We start from the raw sequence: 20,758 nt of genomic DNA on the forward strand, positions 1-20,758 counted from the left end.
GTCTGACACGGGGAAGTGTTACGGGAAATTAATTAGTATAGTTCATACTTCTTCTTTATCGTAGGAGGCTGTGGTCATCATCACTATTGGATAGAGTATTGAAACCCTGTGCTTACCCCGGTAACATATTAATTAGTGGAGAAAAAAGTACATACTACAGTACGTGTAAAATCCGGATTGGAGTATTGTTTATGAGTATTGTTTATGAGTCGCATGGTTGCAAACTACATAACAAATAATTTGAGATCGTGAATACGATGTTGTAACATTAAAACGTTGAGTAAATTCCTCTTCTGATAAGAGCATTTTTCCTTGTCGCATCAAACGGGATCAATACAATTTTACACAGAATATATACTACAGTACCCCACAATTAATTGGGCACTTATAAAATGTAGTCATGTAATAATTAGTAGTACTAAATATGTGCTACACCCCCCTAATTAGAGATCTCTTATTGCATGTGATAATACAAGGCGTGTACAGTGTACACTCTGTGTAGAGTGTATACACTCTGTGTACAGTGTACACTCTGTGTAGAGTGTATAACTGAGTGTAGGATTACACGCACAGCTGGTGTGGCAGTTTGAGTGCTTGTTACATAAAGGAGTAGTAACTAAAGACCGTTATAAGAGATACACTAGTCCGGCTCTAGTACAGGGACAATGGACATGAAAAGGAGCTACCTAGTACCTACAAGTTACAACACCTTGTACTAGAGACTTGGAGAGACCTTGTACTAGAGACTTGGAGAGACCTTGTACTAAACACTTGGAGAGACCTTGTACTAGAGACTTGGAGAGACCTTGTACTAGACACTTGGAGACCTTGTACTGAACACTTGGAGAGACCTTGTACTAGAGACTTGGAGAGACCTTGTACTAGACACTTGGAGACCTTGTACTAAACACTTGGAGAGACCTTGTACTAGAGACTTGGAGAGACCTTGTACTAGACACTTGGAGACCTTGTACTAAACACTTGGAGACCTTGTACTAAACACTTGGAGAGACCTTGTACTAAACACTTGGAGACCTTGTACTAAACACTTTGAGAGACCTTGTACTAGAGACTTGGAGAGACCTTGTACTAAACACTTGGAGACCTTGTACTAAACACTTGGAGAGACCTTGTACTAGAGACTTGGAGAGACCTTGTACTAAACACTTGGAGAGACCTTGTACTAAACACTTGGAGACCTCATACTAAACACTTGAAGAGACCTTGTACTAGACACTTCAGGAGACCTTGTACTAGAGACTTGGAGAGACCTTGTACTAGACACTTGGAGACCTTGTACTAAACACTTGGAGAGACCTTGTACTAAACACTTGGAGAGACCTTGTACTAGACACTTGTAGAGACCTTGTACTAGAGACTTGGAGAGACCTTGTACTAAACACTTGGAGAGACCTTGTATTAAAGACTTCGGGAGACCTTGTACTAGACACTTCGGGAGACCTTGTACTAGAAACTTCGGGAGACCTTGTACTAGACACTTGGAGAGACCTTGTACTAAACACTTGGAGAGACCTTGTACTAAACACTTCGGGAGACCTTGTACTAGACACTTCGGGAGACCTTGTACTAGACACTTGGGGAGACCTTGTACTAGACACTTCGGGAGACCTTGTACTAGACACTTCGGGAGACCTTGTACTAGACACTTGGGGAGACCTTGTACTAGACACTTGTAGAGACCTTGTACTAGACACTTCGGGAGACCTTGTACTAGAAACTTCGGGAGACCTTGTACTAGACACTTGGAGAGACCTTGTACTAGACACTTCGGGAGACCTTGTACTAGACACTTCGGGAGACCTTGTACTAGACACTTGGAGAGACCTTGTACTAGACACTTGGAGAGACCTTGTACTAGACACTTCGGGAGACCTTGTACTATACACTTCGGGAGACCTTGTACTAGACACTTGGAGAGACCTTGTACTAGACACTTGGGGAGACCTTGTACTAGACACTTGGGGAGACCTTGTACTAGACACTTGGGGAGACCTTGTACTAGACACTTGGAGAGACCTTGTACTAGACACTTGGGGAGACCTTGTACTAGACACTTGGGGAGACCTTGTACTAGACACTTGGGGAGACCTTGTACTAGACACTTGGGGAGACCTTGTACTAGACACTTCGGGAGACCTTGTACTAGAGACTTGTAGAGACCTTGTACTAGACACTTGTAGAGACCTTGTACTAAACACTTGGGGAGACCTTGTACTATACACTTCGGGAGACCTTGTACTAGACACTTCGGGAGACCTTGTACTAGACACTTCGGGAGACCTTGTACTAGACACTTGTAGAGACCTTGTACTAGACACTTGTAGAGACCTTGTACTAAACACTTGGGGATACCTTGTACTAAACACTTGGGGAGACCTTGTACGAGCCACTTCGGGAGACCTTGTAGAGACCTTGTACTAGACAATGGTAAGATTTTTAAAGCACCACAAATTTAAGCAAACTCGCTTTATCAGATACCACTTCACAAACGTTCAACAAAAGTTATATCAGATTATAATGTTATAATGATTAAATACCTGCCAGAATCCAGACGGACAGTTTGACATTCTCAGGACATATATCACATCCCCTTCTTTAACAGACAGCCCCTTCTCATCTGGAAAAATAGCATTAGTTCACTAGTTCAGGAAGATTCAGTGACAATATTACATATCATCAATAATATTGAGAGCAGAAAGGGAGTGTCCTGAGAAACTAATCATAATTGTTAATCAAAGTCTGTACAGATGAACAACTAAAGACTACAATGATTTACCTTGATGTTCAGGTGGCATAGTGCCTGAGAACAGATTAAGTGCAGTACACACACAAATGTAATCCTGCTCATCTTCATTAACGATCACAGTTCCTCCTTTCTGAAAGGAAAAGAATATAATTATTTTCTATACAACTTCTATTTGCTATAAACATTTCAATTAAGGAATCTAAGAAATTTTGCGAAGTGTTATTGATAATCAAATTGATTTGAATCATACAAACTCAGGTATTTTTGGTGACATCAGCAAAGCCTAGAACTTTCCCTAACCAAGCTTTCCCTAACCAAGCTATTAACCAAGCAGTTAACAAGTTAAAAACTCTCAGCATATTATAACAGCTCCCCAAATGCAATACTGAATAGGGGGTGATGCAACGTCAATTAATGTCAATTAATGTCAATTAATGTCAATTAATGTCAATTAATGTCAATTAATGTCAATGTCAGTTTTGCAAAATTTTGGAATACTGACATTAATTGACACGATATTTTTCGACCAGAGATTATGTAGTTCTACCATATTTTTAGCACTTTAGAACGTTTATATCATCAATTTATTCACTACTATCACATATGGAAATGTGAAATGTGAAAAAAATTCAGATCATTAAACAATAAAACTAAAATAATACGGTTTCCCGAAATTTAATTTTCTTAAATGGGCGTGGCCATCCAAGGGCGTGGTTCTCAACATCATCAGAACTTAAAACCCACATTAAACGAAATGCCTTCATGACATTTATATTTGAATAACGAATCTTAAACAGCTAACATTACTCCTTCATACTAAAAAAGCCGATTTTAGATATTTTACCTGTATAAGAAACCAATAAAATATGGGCGTGGCCGGTGGGGACCGAAGATGGAAGAGTTGGAAGCTGAAATTTTTTTTGGTGGTCTTTGAACCTAAAGATCAACAGATAAGAACATACTCATAATTATTCAAGGACATTTTGTTTTTTTGAACCAGTCTAACTTACATAGACGTGAATATCTTGAATATTTATCGAATAATGATAATCTCAAATTTCAAGACATATTAATGTCAATTAATGTCAATTAATGTCAATTAATGTCAATTAATGTCAATTAATGTCAATTAATGTCAATTAATGTCAATTAATGTCAATGTCAGTTTGGGGTTTTTATGGAATACTGACATTAATTGACGTTGCATTCCCCCCACTGAATATTAACGCAGCGATACCATTCCCAATAAAACCAAAAATCGAATAACCACATATTCTGCATAACTATATCTGTTATCATGTGAAATTTTATAAAAGTCGTAGCTCGTTAATTTTGGAGACATCGAATAACCACATATTCTGCATAACTATTATATCTGACAAGTATTTAGTATAATTAATATTGAGTTTACCAAGAACCAGGGTGTGGAAACTGACCAGCACAGTAGCGGAGGGTTGCGGGTATTTAGGGTTATTTTCTATCGTCCTATCAATGTCAAATATCTTCAAATCATCCACACTTGGCTCCCAAAACCAAAGGAACGGATCACTCTGAAAGACGTACTTTGTAACATAGTTATGGAATAGTAACAAAAAACAACAATGGTAGAAGATTGTTGGTGATCATTTCCATTTTTGCCCCACATTTATTGGTGAAGATAAATAAAATGTAAACCTAAAACTTGTAACTTCCAACTAGTTTAAAATGTTCCAATCGCAATGATAGACTACAAATAAATAACAGATTTATTTTAACAAATAACAGATTGATTATAGATAAATAAAAGATTTGTTACGTATGTGAATATTATAAAGGAAATGAGGAGAGTATAATACCCAGGTAAAATGATTCTGCCGTTTTCTGACTTCAGTGCTTTTAAGAAGTGTTAAAGACCATTAAAAAATCCAAAGTTTTCAAGTACTTTAAATGACACATATTTGACAAATCTTGGCATTTTAGAAGGTTCCAAAAGGGGATCTTTGGGAGCCTGCAATTGATTCTTTAATGGTTTCTGATAGTTTTCAGGGAAAGTTCTTGACCCAAAAAGGAAATTTGCGTTAAAGAATTCAGAATTTTAAAAGGTCTTTAAGCACATTTACCAGAAAACGGCAGAATTGCTTATAATATAACGTTACCTGCTGCATGAAAGTGGGAATACTGAGAAGCGAATCAACAAAGTGCTTTATATGAGGAAGGTGCTTCAGAGCAAAGCTTTCTGTAGTTGAGCGCTCGAATATTTGGCGACCTATAGTGAAAAGAAGTGCTGAAATCTAGTTCAAATCACAAAATAAACATTTAAAGGTTAAAGAGAATTCATTTCGCATCTTTAGTTCAGCCACCGAGCAGACATTCTATCAGCAGAAAGAGCCAACACAACAGCAAAGTATTTTGTAGACATCCATTTTAGCAGCTCAGGATTGCAATATCCAACTGAATGTGACTTTTAAAGAAGGCGAGCATTCCAAGCTCACTCACCAAGTTCATGTTTTCCTCCCCTGGCGAACTCCCCAGGAAACACTTTCCACTTAACTTGTGCTCGCTCTACGGAGCACAATACCCAATTATAATATCTAGACAAGCTATGAATACCTCACATAGCTTAAATGCTGTGCATTAAAACCCAAAAATTAATTATTCAGTAGACAATAGAAATATTTGCTCACCAGGAAGTTTAACCATGCCACCGTCTTTAGTGATAGCAGTTAACGAACAGTAAAGCTCGTACAACTGATCATAGGACCTGCAATAAAATACAGTTACTCATTATTTTATACTTTTATCCGAGCAGACATGTAAACTTTCTATTTCTCTATCATCTTCGCAATGATTACTGAGTCAGACACTAAGTTACTACAATACTGAGTCTAATGTAAAACTAACCTGTAAACTCTACGAGTGGAACTATCAGTCCACGTGACATCTATCTGATAAGCAAACTGCTTCTTAGGTTTGTGCACTTTCTTCAGATCTTCTATCAACTCCAACTCAATAATTTGCCCATATGATCGGGTGGGTACTTTACCCCCTGTCTTTGGCATTTCTAAAATATCAGTCAAGTGTTAAGACATACCATTAAATACGTGTTAGAGATGCAGGTGACAGGTGAGCCTAGTTTCAAACAAGCTAGCAAACGGAAATAGCTTTTAATTTGCCACTACCTTCATTAAATCTGACAGCTCAATCTAGGTTCTAACATATAAACTATCATGTTATATATAGATTTTGGCGCTGACGGAGATCAATCTGACAGATAGTTTTAAAATAACGCCGTACGGACGATAACCGGCGAGAAAAACAATCTAGCAAAACATGTCGCTGACAAACATGACAGGTATTTAAAATAGGAGCTCGATCAATCTCAATTTCTAACGGCATCATGTCATCTAGTAGACGCTACTTCAGTGCAGGATGAATGTAATATTCAGATCAGAAATTTGTGGTTTATTGCATCAAAACTGTCTTTTAACCTTAAGATTCAGCTTGTTCATGCTCTAGTACTCCCTAGAATTGATTATTGCAATAGCGTATATTTTGGACTGAGCTCTTATGATTTAAGTCGTTTACAGAAGGTGCAAAATTCTGCTGTAAGATTTATTTTCGGGAGAGGAAGAAAGGCACACACTACTCCACTACTTAAGAAAGTTCATTTTCTACCAGTTAGATTTAGAATAGATTTTAAGATTGCCCTACTTGCCTACAAGTGTTTAAATAATATAGCTCCTCCTTACTTAAAAGAGTTGATATTTCCTAGGCAGCAAAGTTTTAAAAATGTACGTCTTGATAATGATTATTTTTACCTTAGTTTTCCGCCCTCTCCTAACTATGTAAACACAGAGAAAGCTTTTAGTCACTGTGCAGTTAAAGTATTTAATTCCTTGCCATACGACATAAGATCAGCTGAGTCAGTTACATCTTTCAAGACCAAACTTAAAACATACTTCTTTTCTCTAGCATTTGATTGATTTTGCATTTACATAGGTAAAATGAACTTGTCTTGTCTAATTTTCAATTAAACTAAGCTCAGTTAATGTAAGAGCCGCTTTAGAAAGCACTGGAGTTTATCTCCAGGATTAAATTATATCGAGTTATATGATTTAGCTATAAGGCGGTTTATAAATGTTGTAATTATAATTATTATATTATCAGCACGTGTCATCTCGTGTCTTAGGTGACAAGAGGAACATCAAAGCAGACAAGCCAGACGCGATCGACCTCATTCCAGGGATAAACGAACAACAAAACAGTTTTTAACCAAATGGATGTAACGTGCTCGATCAGTTCAGTGACTCACAAAACTAATTTAACCATTGAACATGATACGAGTAAATATATTCCAGATTCAAAAGTGCCGCGTACATTGAACAACTTATTAGCGCTCGATTTGATATCAATTTTGATAATCTTATTTTAAATATTAGTTGCGCGCCACACAAAAAACGTACCCTTTGGTTTAATTTATGTGCAATATGCGTTGTACTATTTTTGACATAATGATAAAACGATGAAATTAAACTGATCAGTTTTTGTGTGTTAAAGTATAATCATTTGAAATAAATTTGAATAGCCAACATTTAATTTACATAATAATTGACAAAAACGCGCGATACGTATAAAATAAATGTATAACTTGTTTAATTTTAAACTTTGCTATATTAAATTAACATAAAACCCCAAATTTAAGCGGGAAATCTTATAGAATCATTTAAAAATTTAATCATGCCATGGCCGCGCCCATGCTATTGTATTTTAATGAAAAATAAAATAACATAACGGTTACTTCACCTAACCATGTGCTTTCGCGCCACTGCGGGCGCGCTTGTTTCACAAGTAAGGCGGGCGCGCGCTACTGCAAGCGCAAGGGCTCTGAATAGAGCAGTAAATGTTTTTTTCTCAAAGTGTGGGTATGTCGCTTTTCAAAACTATGGTTATGCACACAAATTTGATCCTTGTAGCGCGATGCACTACTGGGTCGCGCGCGCATCAAATAATGCTTCTCGCAACAACTTCGGTAGATCGGCGAGATGCACCACTGTCAACTGTGCCTCACCGAGCTGCGAAGGATTGACATCGTGGATCAAATTTGATCCTAAATATTGCAAAAAGGTAGGTGCGTGCGCGGGTTTACATAAATAATCAATACTGTCTGGAGTTGTCATACGTTGTATGACCCGCCGCGCACGAAGTGCGCGGCTCCCCCTGTATCGTCAGGACGATAAAGGGGCACAATTGGGAAAATGGGTGATTTATATTTCTTTTATTCCTTGTATTCCTTGTATATGTTTTTGCAGACACAAAAAATGTTCGACTCAAACCTTCTAAAATGGTTATACTTTTACTCAAATTGAGTCGGTATATAGTATGTGGTTCATTTATTGCCGGTGGATCGGTCTTTCTATACAGTTCTATATCTGGTTTCATGGTACACCGTAGTTACTAACTGAAAGTGATGAATCTAGGAATGAAGTTCCGAGCCAATTTCGCCATTAAAAGTTTGAAAAAGTGACCTCTTCAACTGTAGAACTGACTTATTAATCCTAGCAGGTAATTAACTCTGGATCCTCATCAAATTGATTCCATTCTAAATTCTAACCATAAACAACAAAAAACCATTAACAGATAACTCCGTTTACCATTTGACATGTTCCAAGAAAACAACAATTTCAAGAAAACAACAATTTTATTTAGTATCAGTTAAAGCAGACAAAAACATATTTTATAAATATAACTAGTGCAAACTTTAGACCATATATATTAGGGGACTTGGAGTAGCAAGAGAGTGACCAGAAAGTATATGTATACTTTTACCAAAAATACGTCGAAATGAATCCAGGGTGATACAGGATCTAGGAGTGCAGACCATAAAGTTTACGCACCCACCCTTGCCTCCTGAATTCTTGGTTGGAAAGACAATTATGCAAAATTGGTCGTTTATACTCCAAGTCCCTTTGTTAATAGAAGTAGTATTATTTATGTCTGGAGTTAGCTTCATTCAGTAATAACAATATCAATATAATCAATATTAATATCAATATCAGACTAAACTATCAAATAAATAAATTATCAAATATCAATTATTAATTCACTCTGATTAAAAAGTTATAAATTAGGATATCTAATATTTAAGAATTACAACTACAAGTTGTTAAAAACGCCCAAAATAGATCTGAGATATTTTCAGTCTGTAGTACAATAGTGATAGCAATAGTTTAAATTATGTTATGTGCCGCTGCAATTAGATTAAATTACTGTAACTTAAAATTGTTTGGAGTCCAAGTCTCTTTTAAGTCAGCAGCCTGTGATTGTATTAATAGTGCTTTCGTTCTCAATTTTATCAAGTTAATGGAAGTTTCTAGACAATTACTTGAAGTTAAAATTTTTTTATGAACAGTGTTCCAAAGCTTGGCTGCATTAAACAAAAAGGTATTTGATTTATTTAGAAGAATAACTGTTAGACTCGTTGCACGGTTTGAAATGTTGATAGCCTCATAAAGGGAGTATGGGCAGTGGTACTTGATAATCTTAGAGAATTCTAAAATACAGTGATATTTGTACAAGTTTTGAGCCGTAAGAATTTTTAACCTATTAAAAATGGGTTTCGTATGCTCCTTTTCAAAATGTTTATGGCCTAGTATTTGCATGCCATATGGTCTAGTTCTTGCACATGTTGATTGTTTATCTAGATATGAGTCGAGATCACCAAAAAGGATTCTTATACAGTGCTTCTGTGTGATAAAAAGACTATCATTTGACCGTTCTTTGAGGACAACTCCCCAAACACTTATACCATAGCTTAGATGTGATTCAAATAGAGCATTATATATTTTTAAATATAGTTCAGCAGGTATCGGGTGCCGAATTCTACAGATTGCACCAGTCATGGACCTCAGTTTTTTACGGATGTAGTGCATGTGGGCAGACCAGTTTAGCTTACTATCTATAACAACACCTAAGAATTTGGTATCCTTGACTTTAGTGATAACCTTACCATTGATGAATATTGATCTAGATTCATCTAGCAGGGTACCAAATGGTCTAGTCCGTGCACAAGTGTCATCATATTCAGAGGCAGGTTTAAAATGGATGTAGCAGCATTTTGACATGTTGATATGAAGTAGATTACATTTCATATAAATCGAGACATGTTTAAGCACTAAGTTGGCTTTTTTGTATGTTGCTTCTCTAGACGGTCCTGATATGAAGATATTAGTGTCATCAGCATAAAGTACAAATTTCACTTCACTGTCTGAAAAACAGTTTACTATATCGTTCATATACAGTAGGAAGAGTAATGGCCCTAGAATTGACCCTTGAGGAACCCCGAATTCCACATCCATTGTTTCTGATGGTACATCGTTATACATCACATACTGCTTTCTGTTAGTCAAGTAGCTTTTTAGTAAAGTTAGTGCTGTGCCCCTAATACCATAGGAATTTAGCTTGCTTAGAAGAATATTATGATCAAGGGTGTCAAAGGCTTTGCTCAAGTCAATGAATATGCCTAGGACATGTTTATTCCTAGCCAGGGACTTTGTAACAGAGTCTATAGATTTGTGTAGAGCATGGGCGGTAGAATGGCCTTTTCTAAATCCAAACTGCGAGTCTGTTAGTACACCTTTAGATGTGAAGAAATTATAGAGCCGTTTGTAAATGACCTTCTCGAAAATTTTTCCAAATAAAGGTAATATTGATACAGGCCGATAATTTTCAATACATTCCTTATTGTCTTTCTTGTAAATAGGAATAACTTTACCAGTTTTAAAAATACTTGGGAATGTTCCACTTTGTATACATATGTTGTAAAGCCTAGCCAAGGTACCAGCGATGAGCTTTGCCGATTTTTTTACAACGATTATAGGAATGTCACTTGCCTTGCCATTTTGAAAATCTCTGATGACCTCGATAATCTCATTTTCATTAGTTTCTTCTAGGTATATGGAGTCAGACACTGAGTTAGACATGAATTGAGCAAATGATTCTACTGGTTCCAGAGAAATACTATTGTTCGACAATACATTTCTATTGAGATTGCTTGCAAGAGATGTAAAGTATTCACAAAATTTGTTAGCAATTATTCGTCTGCAAGTAATTCTCTGGCCATCTATGACAAAATCGTCCTTACATCTAGACATATTCTTACCACGGAGTTCATTGATAACTTCCCAGGTCTTTTTTGAGTTCATGCTGTACTTCTCGAATTTTCTAGTATAGCACATAGCTTTTGCCATATTTATTGAGTTTTTGAGAAACTTGTTGAATTCCTTGTAGCAGATGTGCTTGTTTTGATCCCCGTCAGGTAGTTTTAATGTACAAGTCTTCTTCCATTCGAAATACAACCTAGCTTTCTTGTCTATGGAATTAAGTGTGAACGAGGCCTTCTCCGGACAAATTCTTGAAGGCAAGTCTTCTCTAGCTGAAGTCCGAACAGTATTGATTCACGATGTCAATCCTTCGCAGCTCGGTGAGGCAGTGGTGCATCTCGCCGATCTACCGTGGTTGCGAGAAGAATTATTTGATGCGCGGCGCGACCCAGTAGTGCATCGCGCTACAAGAACAGTATAATTTATCTGATAGTGTATTACTAAGGTGCTCTGCTGATAATTGTAGTAAAGTAATCAATACATGCTAAAAAAATGACCTCTGACGAGGTTCGAACCGGGATGAGCTCAATAACATAAGCCGCCTTAGCCACTGTGCTACTAGAGGCTCAGCAGATTTACAATATGTAACGCTATAATCTATATAAAAATACGCGCACGCAAGTAACTTTTCGTTATTTATGGATCCGAATAAAAGCGACATACCCACAATTCTGAGAAATAAACCTTGCGTGACATAAAGCGACATAATCGCAATTTCGCCCACACATTTGCTAGAACACCTCCTCGGATAGAGCAAAACGGTTACCAGTATTTTATTTGTTGCATTCTCTTTGAAAAGTAATTAAAATATATATTTAAAACCCATGAAGTCTGAAAGAAGTCAATGCAGAAATATAAATTGTCTTTTAACCCTATGTCATAGGGATGTTTTGAAATTTACTTCATGGGCCTGGCACGCACGCATACAATGCCAAATACGCGGCGCTTTTTTCAAGCTTCTCGCATTCGAAATTGAATCCGCTCTAGCTAAATTGTTTGCCCAAATGTTTTAATTTTTTAGCGCGATGCACAAATGCATGAATGGGATGTGCCGTGCATCAAGTAATGCTTTTCGCAACTGACAACTACTTTTGTTGGTCATTGGTTCATAATAAAATATTTTGCTCAGCTCAAAATTATCGCCAACCTTAATTTCAGTTAAGTCTTACCTAGATTGCTAGTCTATTGCTTGCTCCTCTCACGTAATTCGAGAAGCTCAAAAAGAGCGCCGCGTGCATTAAGGAAAACAAAATCCCCTTGCATTCGCTCCCTGCAAACCTCTCACCGACAAAAGTATCCATTTTGTATCGTAGACTCCAAAATATGCGTACGTAGTACGGGAGGGTATTCTTACAAGATTCAAAATCTTTTCACCCCATCATTACTGTTTCCTGATTGTTCGGCTGAGTCAAACATGGTCGCCCCAAGCTTCCCCCCCCCCAAACTGCCGATGTCTATTCTTCGATGACTGCATACAATACCATTACCATAGCAGAGCCCAGCTCAAGATTTATGCGAGATTGCGAGCCGGACTCATCGCACAAAATTTGTAAATAAATGAGGAAACAGAAAAAGTTTAACTTAAAAGTTGAGGTAATTAGGAACTTAACATGTATTTTATACTCTTAACGTGTATTTTATCACTTGTTTATAGCGTGAAAACTTCGACGTAACGCGCGGGAGATTTTTGCCAGATTTTTGCGAGTTTCGTTTAAATCTCATAGCTAGGCTCACGATATCGTGAGATTCTCCGCGAGATTTCGGCACCCTCTTTCAGCACTACATATTCGGTCGCGCGCTTGCATTTTCATCGCTTTTCAGCGTGTTTATTCACTGCACTGTCTAAGTCTTAAAGGATACTAGTTGTTATAAGATCAAGATTCACAGTGGTTACTATAGTTACCATGGTTACCATTAAAGGAGGTACTATTCCTGGCTACAGTCTACTCAATCTTTCTCAGAATATACTTGATACTGCCATAGGCATAGTGAATTAAAAGTTTGAGAAAGGGTCTCTTCAACTGGAGAACTGACTTATTAATCCTAGCAGGTAATTAACTCTGGATCCTCATCACATTGATTCCATTCTAAATTCTAGCCATAAACAAAACAAACATTACCAGATAACTCCGTTTACAATAATTTGACATGTTCCAGTGTGAACGAGGCCTTCCCCGGACAAATCCTTAAATGCCAGTCTTCTCTTGATCTTAGTTCTCTAGATGAAGTACGAACAGTATAATCTATCGGATAACGTATATAACAAGGTGCTCTGATGATAATTTTAGTAAAATAATTAATAATTGCCAAAAGAATGACCGCTGAAGAGACTCGAACCCGAGTCAACTGCTTGGCGAGCGCGCCCTAAACCATCGGGCTACGTGAGGCTTACCATAATTACAATATGTAACATAATATAATTCATAAAAATACGCACGTAAATTTTTCGTTATTTATGGATCCAATTACAGTGACATACTTTTCGCTTACAAAGGGACTCGCGAAATCTTTTTAAATAGAAAATAATTAGTGGGGCAAGAAATCTTGCAGGCTGGAGGGGGGGGGGGGGGGGGGGGTGGGGAGTACATTTCGCCACTGCACGTGACACATGAAAATCGCACTTCTACTGTCAAAATCCAATCTCATCGCACTTTTTTTAGAATCTTGATAGGGGTAGCAGAGAGTTAATTAATTAATTAAATTATTCCAACGTACATTACAGTTACACACAGGCCTAGGGCCTCGTGTATGTAATGTGTCACAGGCGACAGCAAACAAAAACAAAAACTTATAACATGGGTGAAACAGGACACCACACGTGTAAGATCTCAGCCGCGCTGTATCATAGCAGTCAATAGTTCAAATTGCAAGGTGTCCTGGAAGACCAAATCATATAAATTACCTGTAGTGGATGCGCTTGATGTGCTTTGTACCGTTTACAATTAACTATGTGTTAAAACTGCGCGGCTTAGTTTTCCAAACGAGGATTGGACACCCTACAACACAAAATTTCACAAAGATCATGTGTGTGCTTACATTCGAACGTTTGAGTGAATAAAGAGCTTTATGTTGCGGTTAGGTATTTCCGAATACTATTACTAATCACTATTTCTATTTACAAGCACCAGCCATCAGATAATAATTTTAGGGCGTCCACAGACGCCTGAACACCCTCAATAGCTGCCATTGGAACCATTATTGATGGTTAAATGAGGAGGGGTCCTGCCAAAAGGTCAATAATCTTCTTAGGATACCCTTTAGCAGGAGGTGACCGGGATTCCCGGTACCGGGAATCCCGGTACCGGGATTGGCAATTTTGAGCTATCCCGGTCCCGGTCCCGGTCCCGGTAAACCGGGTCAAGTCACATTTTTCATCCCGGTTGCGGTCCCGGTCCCGGTCAAATGCTGATTTATGATCCCGGTCCCGGTCCCGGACCCGGTTAATTCAGGATTCTTGGTCCCGGTCCTGGTCCCGGTCAATCACTCAAATTTGCTGGGATTTTGACCGGGATCTTTTACATAATTTCATTCACTGTGATTTTAAGTTTTTACTTTCATTCATTGTGAATTTCATCTTTAAACAACCTCTGAGCCAAATAAAACAATGTTTAAAATTGCTAAACAAGTTTAGGTAACTAATATCGTTACATAACTCATAAGTGCAAACTAACATCAAGTTTTCAACTCGGGCTACGCCCAATTGTCAATTGGAATTGGAGAATGAAACTGTTGAATAATTTGAGGGATCATTGATTGAGGAATGAGGAATGATGGTGAACATTATTGGTGTAGTACATTAGGCACATGCCCCATATTGACGGGTTTTTTCTATTTTTTTCTAATTTAATATTCTAGTTATTACTTATTCAAATTGTTCAATTATAATGTAAATGAAAGTTGCAGCTTTCAATATGAGAATACCAGTTTTGGTCCCGGTCATCCCGGTCATCCCGGTCAAATCCCGGTCATTCCGGTCATCCCGGTCAAATCCCGGTCATCCCGGTCATCCCGGTCATCCCGGTAAAATTGGATTGTTGGTCCCGGTCCCGGTAAGATAGAAATCCCAGAAATTATTGGTCCCGGTCCACAGTGGGCCACCAGGCTATATTAGGTCCAAAAATGAGTTAGTCAGTTTAGGATGTATTTTAAATAATTTGATAGGAAAATAATTTCCCTACAGAATGTAAAAAACCGAAATTAAAAATTCCATATGGTTTAACCGCTACACGGCTGCGAAATTTGCGATTTTTCAAAAATTGATTTTGTTTCTTTTTGGCAGTGAAAAATAGCTCTTACTCAATGTCTGTTCCTTAAATAAGATTATATAAAGTAAATTGACTCCTTTTATATCTCCAAACAACTCTCAAACCTTAATTTATTGGAAAAAACCTTAATAGGCTATCTAATTTAGCTGATTTTTGACATGGGCCTGAATTTTTGCCCCATTTTTAGGCAAATTTTTGGCCTTCCAGCACAAAAATAGTTAAATTGCCGGCCTTTGCCGCCATATTCCTTGGTACCATTTGAAAGCTTAGAGGATTCCCTACAACATATAAAAAAATTGTGGGGGGCATCCGTGGGCATTTTTTTAAATGCCGATTTTTTACCAATTTATTGGCTAAAACTATGTTATTTGGGGCTTGTGCCCAAATATGGGCATACAAATTTTTGTTATAACTCGGCCATCTTTTGTTCAATCTTGATGAAATTTTAAATACAAGTCCTGGAAGCGTTCAGCTACAAGTGAAGCATCTCAAAACTGGTTTTGTGGCTTATGTAAGGAATTTTGAATTTTTGGGAATTTTGGGGCTAAAAATTCAAGGAGTATAATTCAAAATTCCCCAATTTTCTCAGTTTAAGTGTTAAGTAGGGTCTTGAAATTGGTTTAGATCGTTTTTTTGGGCCAAAGCAGTCTATAGAACACCTTTCAGACATATTTGGATGGTACTAACATGTCTAATATAGCCTGCCCCCCTATTCTGGCCCACTGTGCGGTCCCGGTCCCGGTCACGGTAAATTGATAATCTCAGTCCCGGTCCCGGTCCCGGTCAAGTCACATTTTGTATCCCGGTCCCGGTCCCGGTCCCGGTCAGGCCTAAAATCATGTCCCGGTCACCACTGCCCCCAAAAGTACCCCAAATATTTTTTTACGCATTGATGAATGCTCCCCTAAGGCGGACTGTATACACTATACATAGTACTATATTACTTGTTGATTAATAATTAACACCCATACATAGTGTTCTTGTAAAATCACACTCAATGGAAATGTGGCTTGGATTCTTGATTCTTGATTGGTAACAACTGTTTCTTAAAACATAGCCTGTCGTACAACACGTTGCTGGATAACAAAGACTGTATATCCCCAAATGTGTCTTGTAGCTCAAATTTTAGGCTACTGCACTAAATGAAAGTCTTAACTAGTATGTTGTTGATAGTTCGATTGATAATAGATCATAACTTAAAACTGTCCTATGCTATGCATATTTTCAAATCACATTGACGTTCAACCCATTAGGTCACCTATGCATGAATATCTCTGAAAAAACTTATCTACAATATTCTCATTAGCAGGCTCAAAAATGGCATCAGCTACTAATGAAACTAGTTCATTAGATACAGATTTGCAGAGGATTAGGTTGGAAGAGAGGCATCTGCAAAAATTTAAAGCAGAGAAGATAGCTGAAAAGTGGCGTCAACAGGACAAATATATCGATTTCTTAGAGGATAAGTTAGATCAACTGAAGGACCAATCTAAATCAAAGTTAGATTCGCAGAATCAAGATTCAACCAGAAGAGAAAATATTTTGATTATGAGACTTGCAAGCAAAGAACAGGAGGCCCAAGATATGATAAACCAAATTCAGGTAATGCTCTATAGTCTCAAAATGTATCTATATTATAAAAGAAGTCTTCAAAGTTCATGAAATAATTACAAGATGTCATGTATGTTCTTATATATTTATTTAGATTTCATCTGCATTTGGTTGCTATTTTTGAAACATTTAACAACAAAACTTATCTACTCAATCTACAATTTTTAATCAAATGCAAATTTCAGGAACTGAAATGTTCTCTGGCTCCTTCAACAAGTAACTTGCGGACAACCCTATTGGATCCTTGTGTAAATTTGCTTTTCCAGAAGATGCAATCTCAAATAAAGGAACTCCAGGGTAAGCTAGCAAAAGCAGAAGAAGAACTCAATGCATGGTCTTTTACTGCTGACAGTGTGACAGGAAAGGTTAGTTCTTATCTATTTATTCATACTATTTTTCGACTATGGTCATCATGAAAATAGAGAAACAAAATATCATCCTACTCATATTATTCTTATGTATGTTCTGATTTGGCAACCAAAGCCAGATGTTTATAGTATCATTCTTGGTAAATGGTAAGTCTCTCATTGAATCTAAAGTTTTTCCTAACTAGTTTTTTATTTCAGAAACTGATGGGGAAATGCAGAATGTTGATTGACGAGAACGAAGAGTTGGGACGTCAGTTATCACAGGGTCGTGTAGCTCAGCTTCAAGCTGAACTGTCTCTGCAAAAGAGTGCAAATGAAGAAATGCAGAAGAATTTGGATGAAATGACTGGATTTGTTCTTCAGCTAGATGAGGAAGTGAGTCTTAATATGTGGATATTTTAGTTAACTCACAGAAAAAGTGTTTTTATTTCAAGATTTGTACCATTTCATAGTTTTGTGCTCTTATTGAATTTTTACACTACAATTTGCATTATACATTTTAATGTTACATTTTCACAGGTCGAAGGCATGCAGGCAACTATATTGCATCTACAACAGCAACTTAAATACACACAAGACAAGTTGAAGACAGCAAATGAAAAGCTAGAAAAAAATTCTGAGGTGAATTTTCAAATTTACTTTTAATTATTTTTGTTTTAGGCTTTTCCATTTATGGGTCCATGTAATTGCGGTCATCGCTTGCGATGAGCTTCCGTGTTTGGTTGCCCATCAAATTTTACAGATGGTGTATCATCAGTTCGTATTATTAAATTTAATTTCTCCATTTCTGTAATCAGTAAAATTTGAAAAGTATTTAATAAAAAAAAGTATGTTTACGTGAAACAGTTTATTGCAATTAATAGTGGCTGGCTGAAGTTTTCAAATGATCTATGTTGCATAAATTTCGGCCTCAAAAAACCGCTCTCCTTCTTTTACCTCTCGTCATTTTAATTGTTGAAAATAACTAGCTTGTTTTAGGATAAAAGAAGGGATGAAGCAGAATCGTCATCTAAAATCAAATCAGAAAAGTACGACGATGATGAGAAGGTAAGGATTAGATAAAACGTTAAAAGTCCAGTTTTGTTTTTATATTAGTTCTGTAACCTGGTCCTTTCATTTTAGCCTACTTATTACTTACATATTTTATCAATGCCCAACTTTTATTATAACTGCAAAACGTCTTACTGTAATTTGTAATTTGTTTAAACTCAGGTTAAAAAGTACCCACGATCACTAAAATTTTAGTTAAGTAAGTTGAAGCTTGCTGTTTCAAAACCTTGCCTGAACCCATTTCTTGCAGCAATTGATGATTTAGTAAAATTTATGTTTGCCATAATGTCTAACATTTGCTTCACACTAGTTTTAACCATGACATAATCTTATGGTGTAAATGGCACTTGGCATATTAACTGATTACTGAATAACGTTTTAATAAAGTTATTATTTTTAAATGCAAAATGAAGAGGTCATACTACAGACATTGAAGTGCACTATCAGTAAAGCATAGAATACTCTAAATTTGCTGCTGATAGAGACGCATATATTGCTTAATCATAAAACCTTCAAGATCTAGTCCTAGACTGCTCAGGAGCTTAAAAATCCATTAAGAATTATCATTACTCGCTATTTTAAAAATAACTTCATGATTTCAGCTTAGTATCGTTTGTTTAAATTCCTTTTTATTACTGCGCCCTTTCTTTTTCAAAATTTGCTTTAATCACTGAAACAATAACCATTGATTGCTCTTTCAAACTGTTTTACGTTTGTCCTCGACTGTTGAATTACTGATCTAAGCCACAATATATACCATCAGATTTGAAAAATTCAAAGAAGTGATATTAAACTTTTGATTCGGGTTCAGCTGGGACTAGATAAGACCTCAGTCGTGTAATGGGTACATGTAATAGGTACATGTAGCATGGTTATGATATGTAACCAAACTTATAAATCTCTAGAAAAGGGCAGGTTATTCTCGAATGAAATATCAAAATTTAGTAGTGGAACAGCAATACTAAGGTAATGGGACTACTGCGGACCCTCTACCGGCCAAACCTTGTTAACAAAGCCGCAGTCAAGGTTCGGTGAACGGTAGTTAAAAGCGCTTAAGGGACATAAGTCAAATTGGTAGAGCAACATCATGTAGTGGACGTCTTAAGAAATGAGGAGTAGGTAGAATGTTAGGTTGCTCCTTTATAAATCGTCTTTTTCTCCGATAATAAGTTGACATCAAGTCTTGAAAATTATTCGAGAAGAATCTCGAAATAATTTAGTTGCAGCGTGCCACATGGCTATCTAAACTGCAAACCCTACCCATTGCTGAGCAAGGCCTTTATCTTCTCCGACGAGCGGGATCATCAATAATGAGGTCTGATCGTCATCTTCTTACAGCGTTCGATGTCTGTGTGAAGGTAAAATGGTGATATCCTCTGGATCAGGCAGAGGTTGAGTGTTATCGGGATTATTTCTTTAGTAGTGGAACAGCAATACTAAGGTAATGGGACTACTGCGGACCCTCTACCGGCCAAACCTTGTTAACAAAGCCGCAGTCAAGGTTCGGTGAACGGTAGTTAAAAGCGCTTAAGGGACATAAGTCAAATTGGTAGAGCAACATCATGTAGTGGACGTCTTAAGAAATGAGGAGTAGGTAGAATGTTAGGTTGCTCCTTTATAAATCGTCTTTTTCTCCGATAATAAGTTGACATCAAGTCTTGAAAATTATTCGAGAAGAATCTCGATCAGACCTCATTATTGAAATATCAAAATGTCCTGAACGTCTTGTTGAACTGAACATCAAGATATATTTCAGTTCTAGTATCCAATATAATCAGAACTTAACCTAATTATTTTCATCATACATATTGCAATCACAATAGTGCTTTAGCATTGCCCCTGCGTTTCTAACTATTAGTAATGATACTAATAGTTTAAAATGGGTAGACTAACTTCCTTGGCAAATGCTCCTTTCCAGTTGGACCCAATTATGAAATTTGGCATTATATGAGAGAAAACTTAATCAAGGTATTTGACAGCAGGATAAGAGGAAACGGTCAGAAGACGAGGAAGAAGTTGTTAAAAAGAAGAAAGATAAGGTGAGAAGTAAGTCAGGCAAGGAAAGTAAGAGGAATAAACATAAGGATAAGAGCCAAAACGATGAGAACTGATATAATCTTCAATGTTTATAATATGTATAATTTTGAAATGGTCTTATCAAAAATGAGTGGGTAACATCTGTGGAACTTGTTATATTTTCTTATTTTTAAATTAAACATTTTTATGATTACGTTCCACATAGACATGAAGAATTATAAACTATTTTCCTTGAACCTGCATCTTGAAAAGGCCTATTTCATGATTAAGCCATTAAGTTTTAAAGCAATTTTGAACGTTTTGTCCTTCAGACCATACAGCGTAATTATTATTATGTTATAATATATTTATTCATGTTGCTAATTGTTTTTATTATTTGAATCAGCATTATCATGTAGCTGTTTTAATTAAATTTTCAGGTTATTGTGCTTATCTGTGAAATAAGATATTCGAATTAACAAGTCCAATCCAACTAAACTAATAACTAATTTTGTATTCTAAATTTATAGCAAAGGTGATGTT

General features: G+C 36.8%; 4 protein-coding genes across 6 annotated transcripts in view; 3 read left to right on the forward strand and 1 right to left on the reverse strand.

Moving 5' to 3' along the window:
* Positions 1 to 5,811, reverse strand: part of LOC134819101 (uncharacterized) — a 37,285-nt gene extending 31,474 nt beyond the window's left edge. Inside the window, exons 1-7 of one of the 2 annotated variants that reach the window (XM_063828870.1) lie at positions 5,648 to 5,808; positions 5,431 to 5,507; positions 5,243 to 5,308; positions 4,903 to 5,012; positions 4,204 to 4,317; positions 2,798 to 2,897; positions 2,559 to 2,638 (exon numbers count right to left, since the gene is read on the reverse strand). In XM_063828870.1, the coding sequence (XP_063684940.1) occupies positions 2,559 to 2,638; positions 2,798 to 2,897; positions 4,204 to 4,317; positions 4,903 to 5,012; positions 5,243 to 5,308; positions 5,431 to 5,507; positions 5,648 to 5,805 (705 nt within the window). In that variant the 5' untranslated portion in view covers positions 5,806 to 5,808. Of the gene's footprint in view, positions 1 to 2,558; positions 2,639 to 2,797; positions 2,898 to 4,203; positions 4,318 to 4,902; positions 5,013 to 5,242; positions 5,309 to 5,430; positions 5,508 to 5,647 lie in introns of both variants that reach the window. The other variant, XM_063828871.1, reaches the window with a different exon arrangement.
* LOC134819102 (uncharacterized) overlaps positions 1 to 20,758 on the forward strand; it is an 82,844-nt gene that overhangs the window by 21,615 nt on the left and 40,471 nt on the right. The gene's annotated exons all lie outside the window — the stretch shown is intronic.
* Positions 229 to 20,746, forward strand: LOC134819103 (pre-mRNA-splicing regulator WTAP-like). Of its 2 annotated transcripts, none has more exons than XM_063828874.1 (7): positions 229 to 248; positions 16,480 to 16,772; positions 16,967 to 17,146; positions 17,348 to 17,524; positions 17,669 to 17,770; positions 18,128 to 18,196; positions 20,179 to 20,746. In XM_063828874.1, the coding sequence occupies exons 2-7, from the start codon at positions 16,488 to 16,490 to the stop codon at positions 20,308 to 20,310; spliced, it is 945 nt and encodes a 314-aa protein (XP_063684944.1). In that variant the 5' UTR covers positions 229 to 248; positions 16,480 to 16,487; the 3' UTR covers positions 20,311 to 20,746. The 2 variants fall into 2 exon arrangements, with proteins under 2 accessions (XP_063684944.1, XP_063684945.1); XM_063828875.1 differs by having other exon boundaries at positions 20,182 to 20,658.
* Positions 15,053 to 20,758, forward strand: part of LOC134819104 (syntaxin-18-like) — a 40,500-nt gene continuing 34,794 nt past the window's right edge. The window contains exon 1 of the mRNA XM_063828876.1: positions 15,053 to 15,062. The gene's annotated coding sequence lies outside the window, so the exon portion shown is untranslated. The remainder of the gene's footprint in view (positions 15,063 to 20,758) is intronic.

The sequence above is a fragment of the Bolinopsis microptera genome, chromosome 8 (genome assembly GCF_026151205.1).
Source record: "Bolinopsis microptera isolate Bmic1 chromosome 8, MBARI_Bmic_1.0, whole genome shotgun sequence".
NCBI lineage: Eukaryota > Metazoa > Ctenophora > Tentaculata > Lobata > Bolinopsidae > Bolinopsis > Bolinopsis microptera.

Bases quoted from the DNA above. Each gene is read 5' to 3' on its own strand.
- LOC134819103 (XM_063828874.1), top strand. From the start codon at position 16,488: ATGGCATCAGCTACTAATGAAACTAGTTCATTAGATACAGATTTGCAG. The intron at 17,147-17,347 runs GTTAGTTCTTAT...TTTTTATTTCAG, and splicing joins CTGACAGTGTGACAGGAAAG to AAACTGATGGGGAAATGCAG. The intron at 17,771-18,127 runs GTGAATTTTCAA...AGCTTGTTTTAG, and splicing joins AGCTAGAAAAAAATTCTGAG to GATAAAAGAAGGGATGAAGC.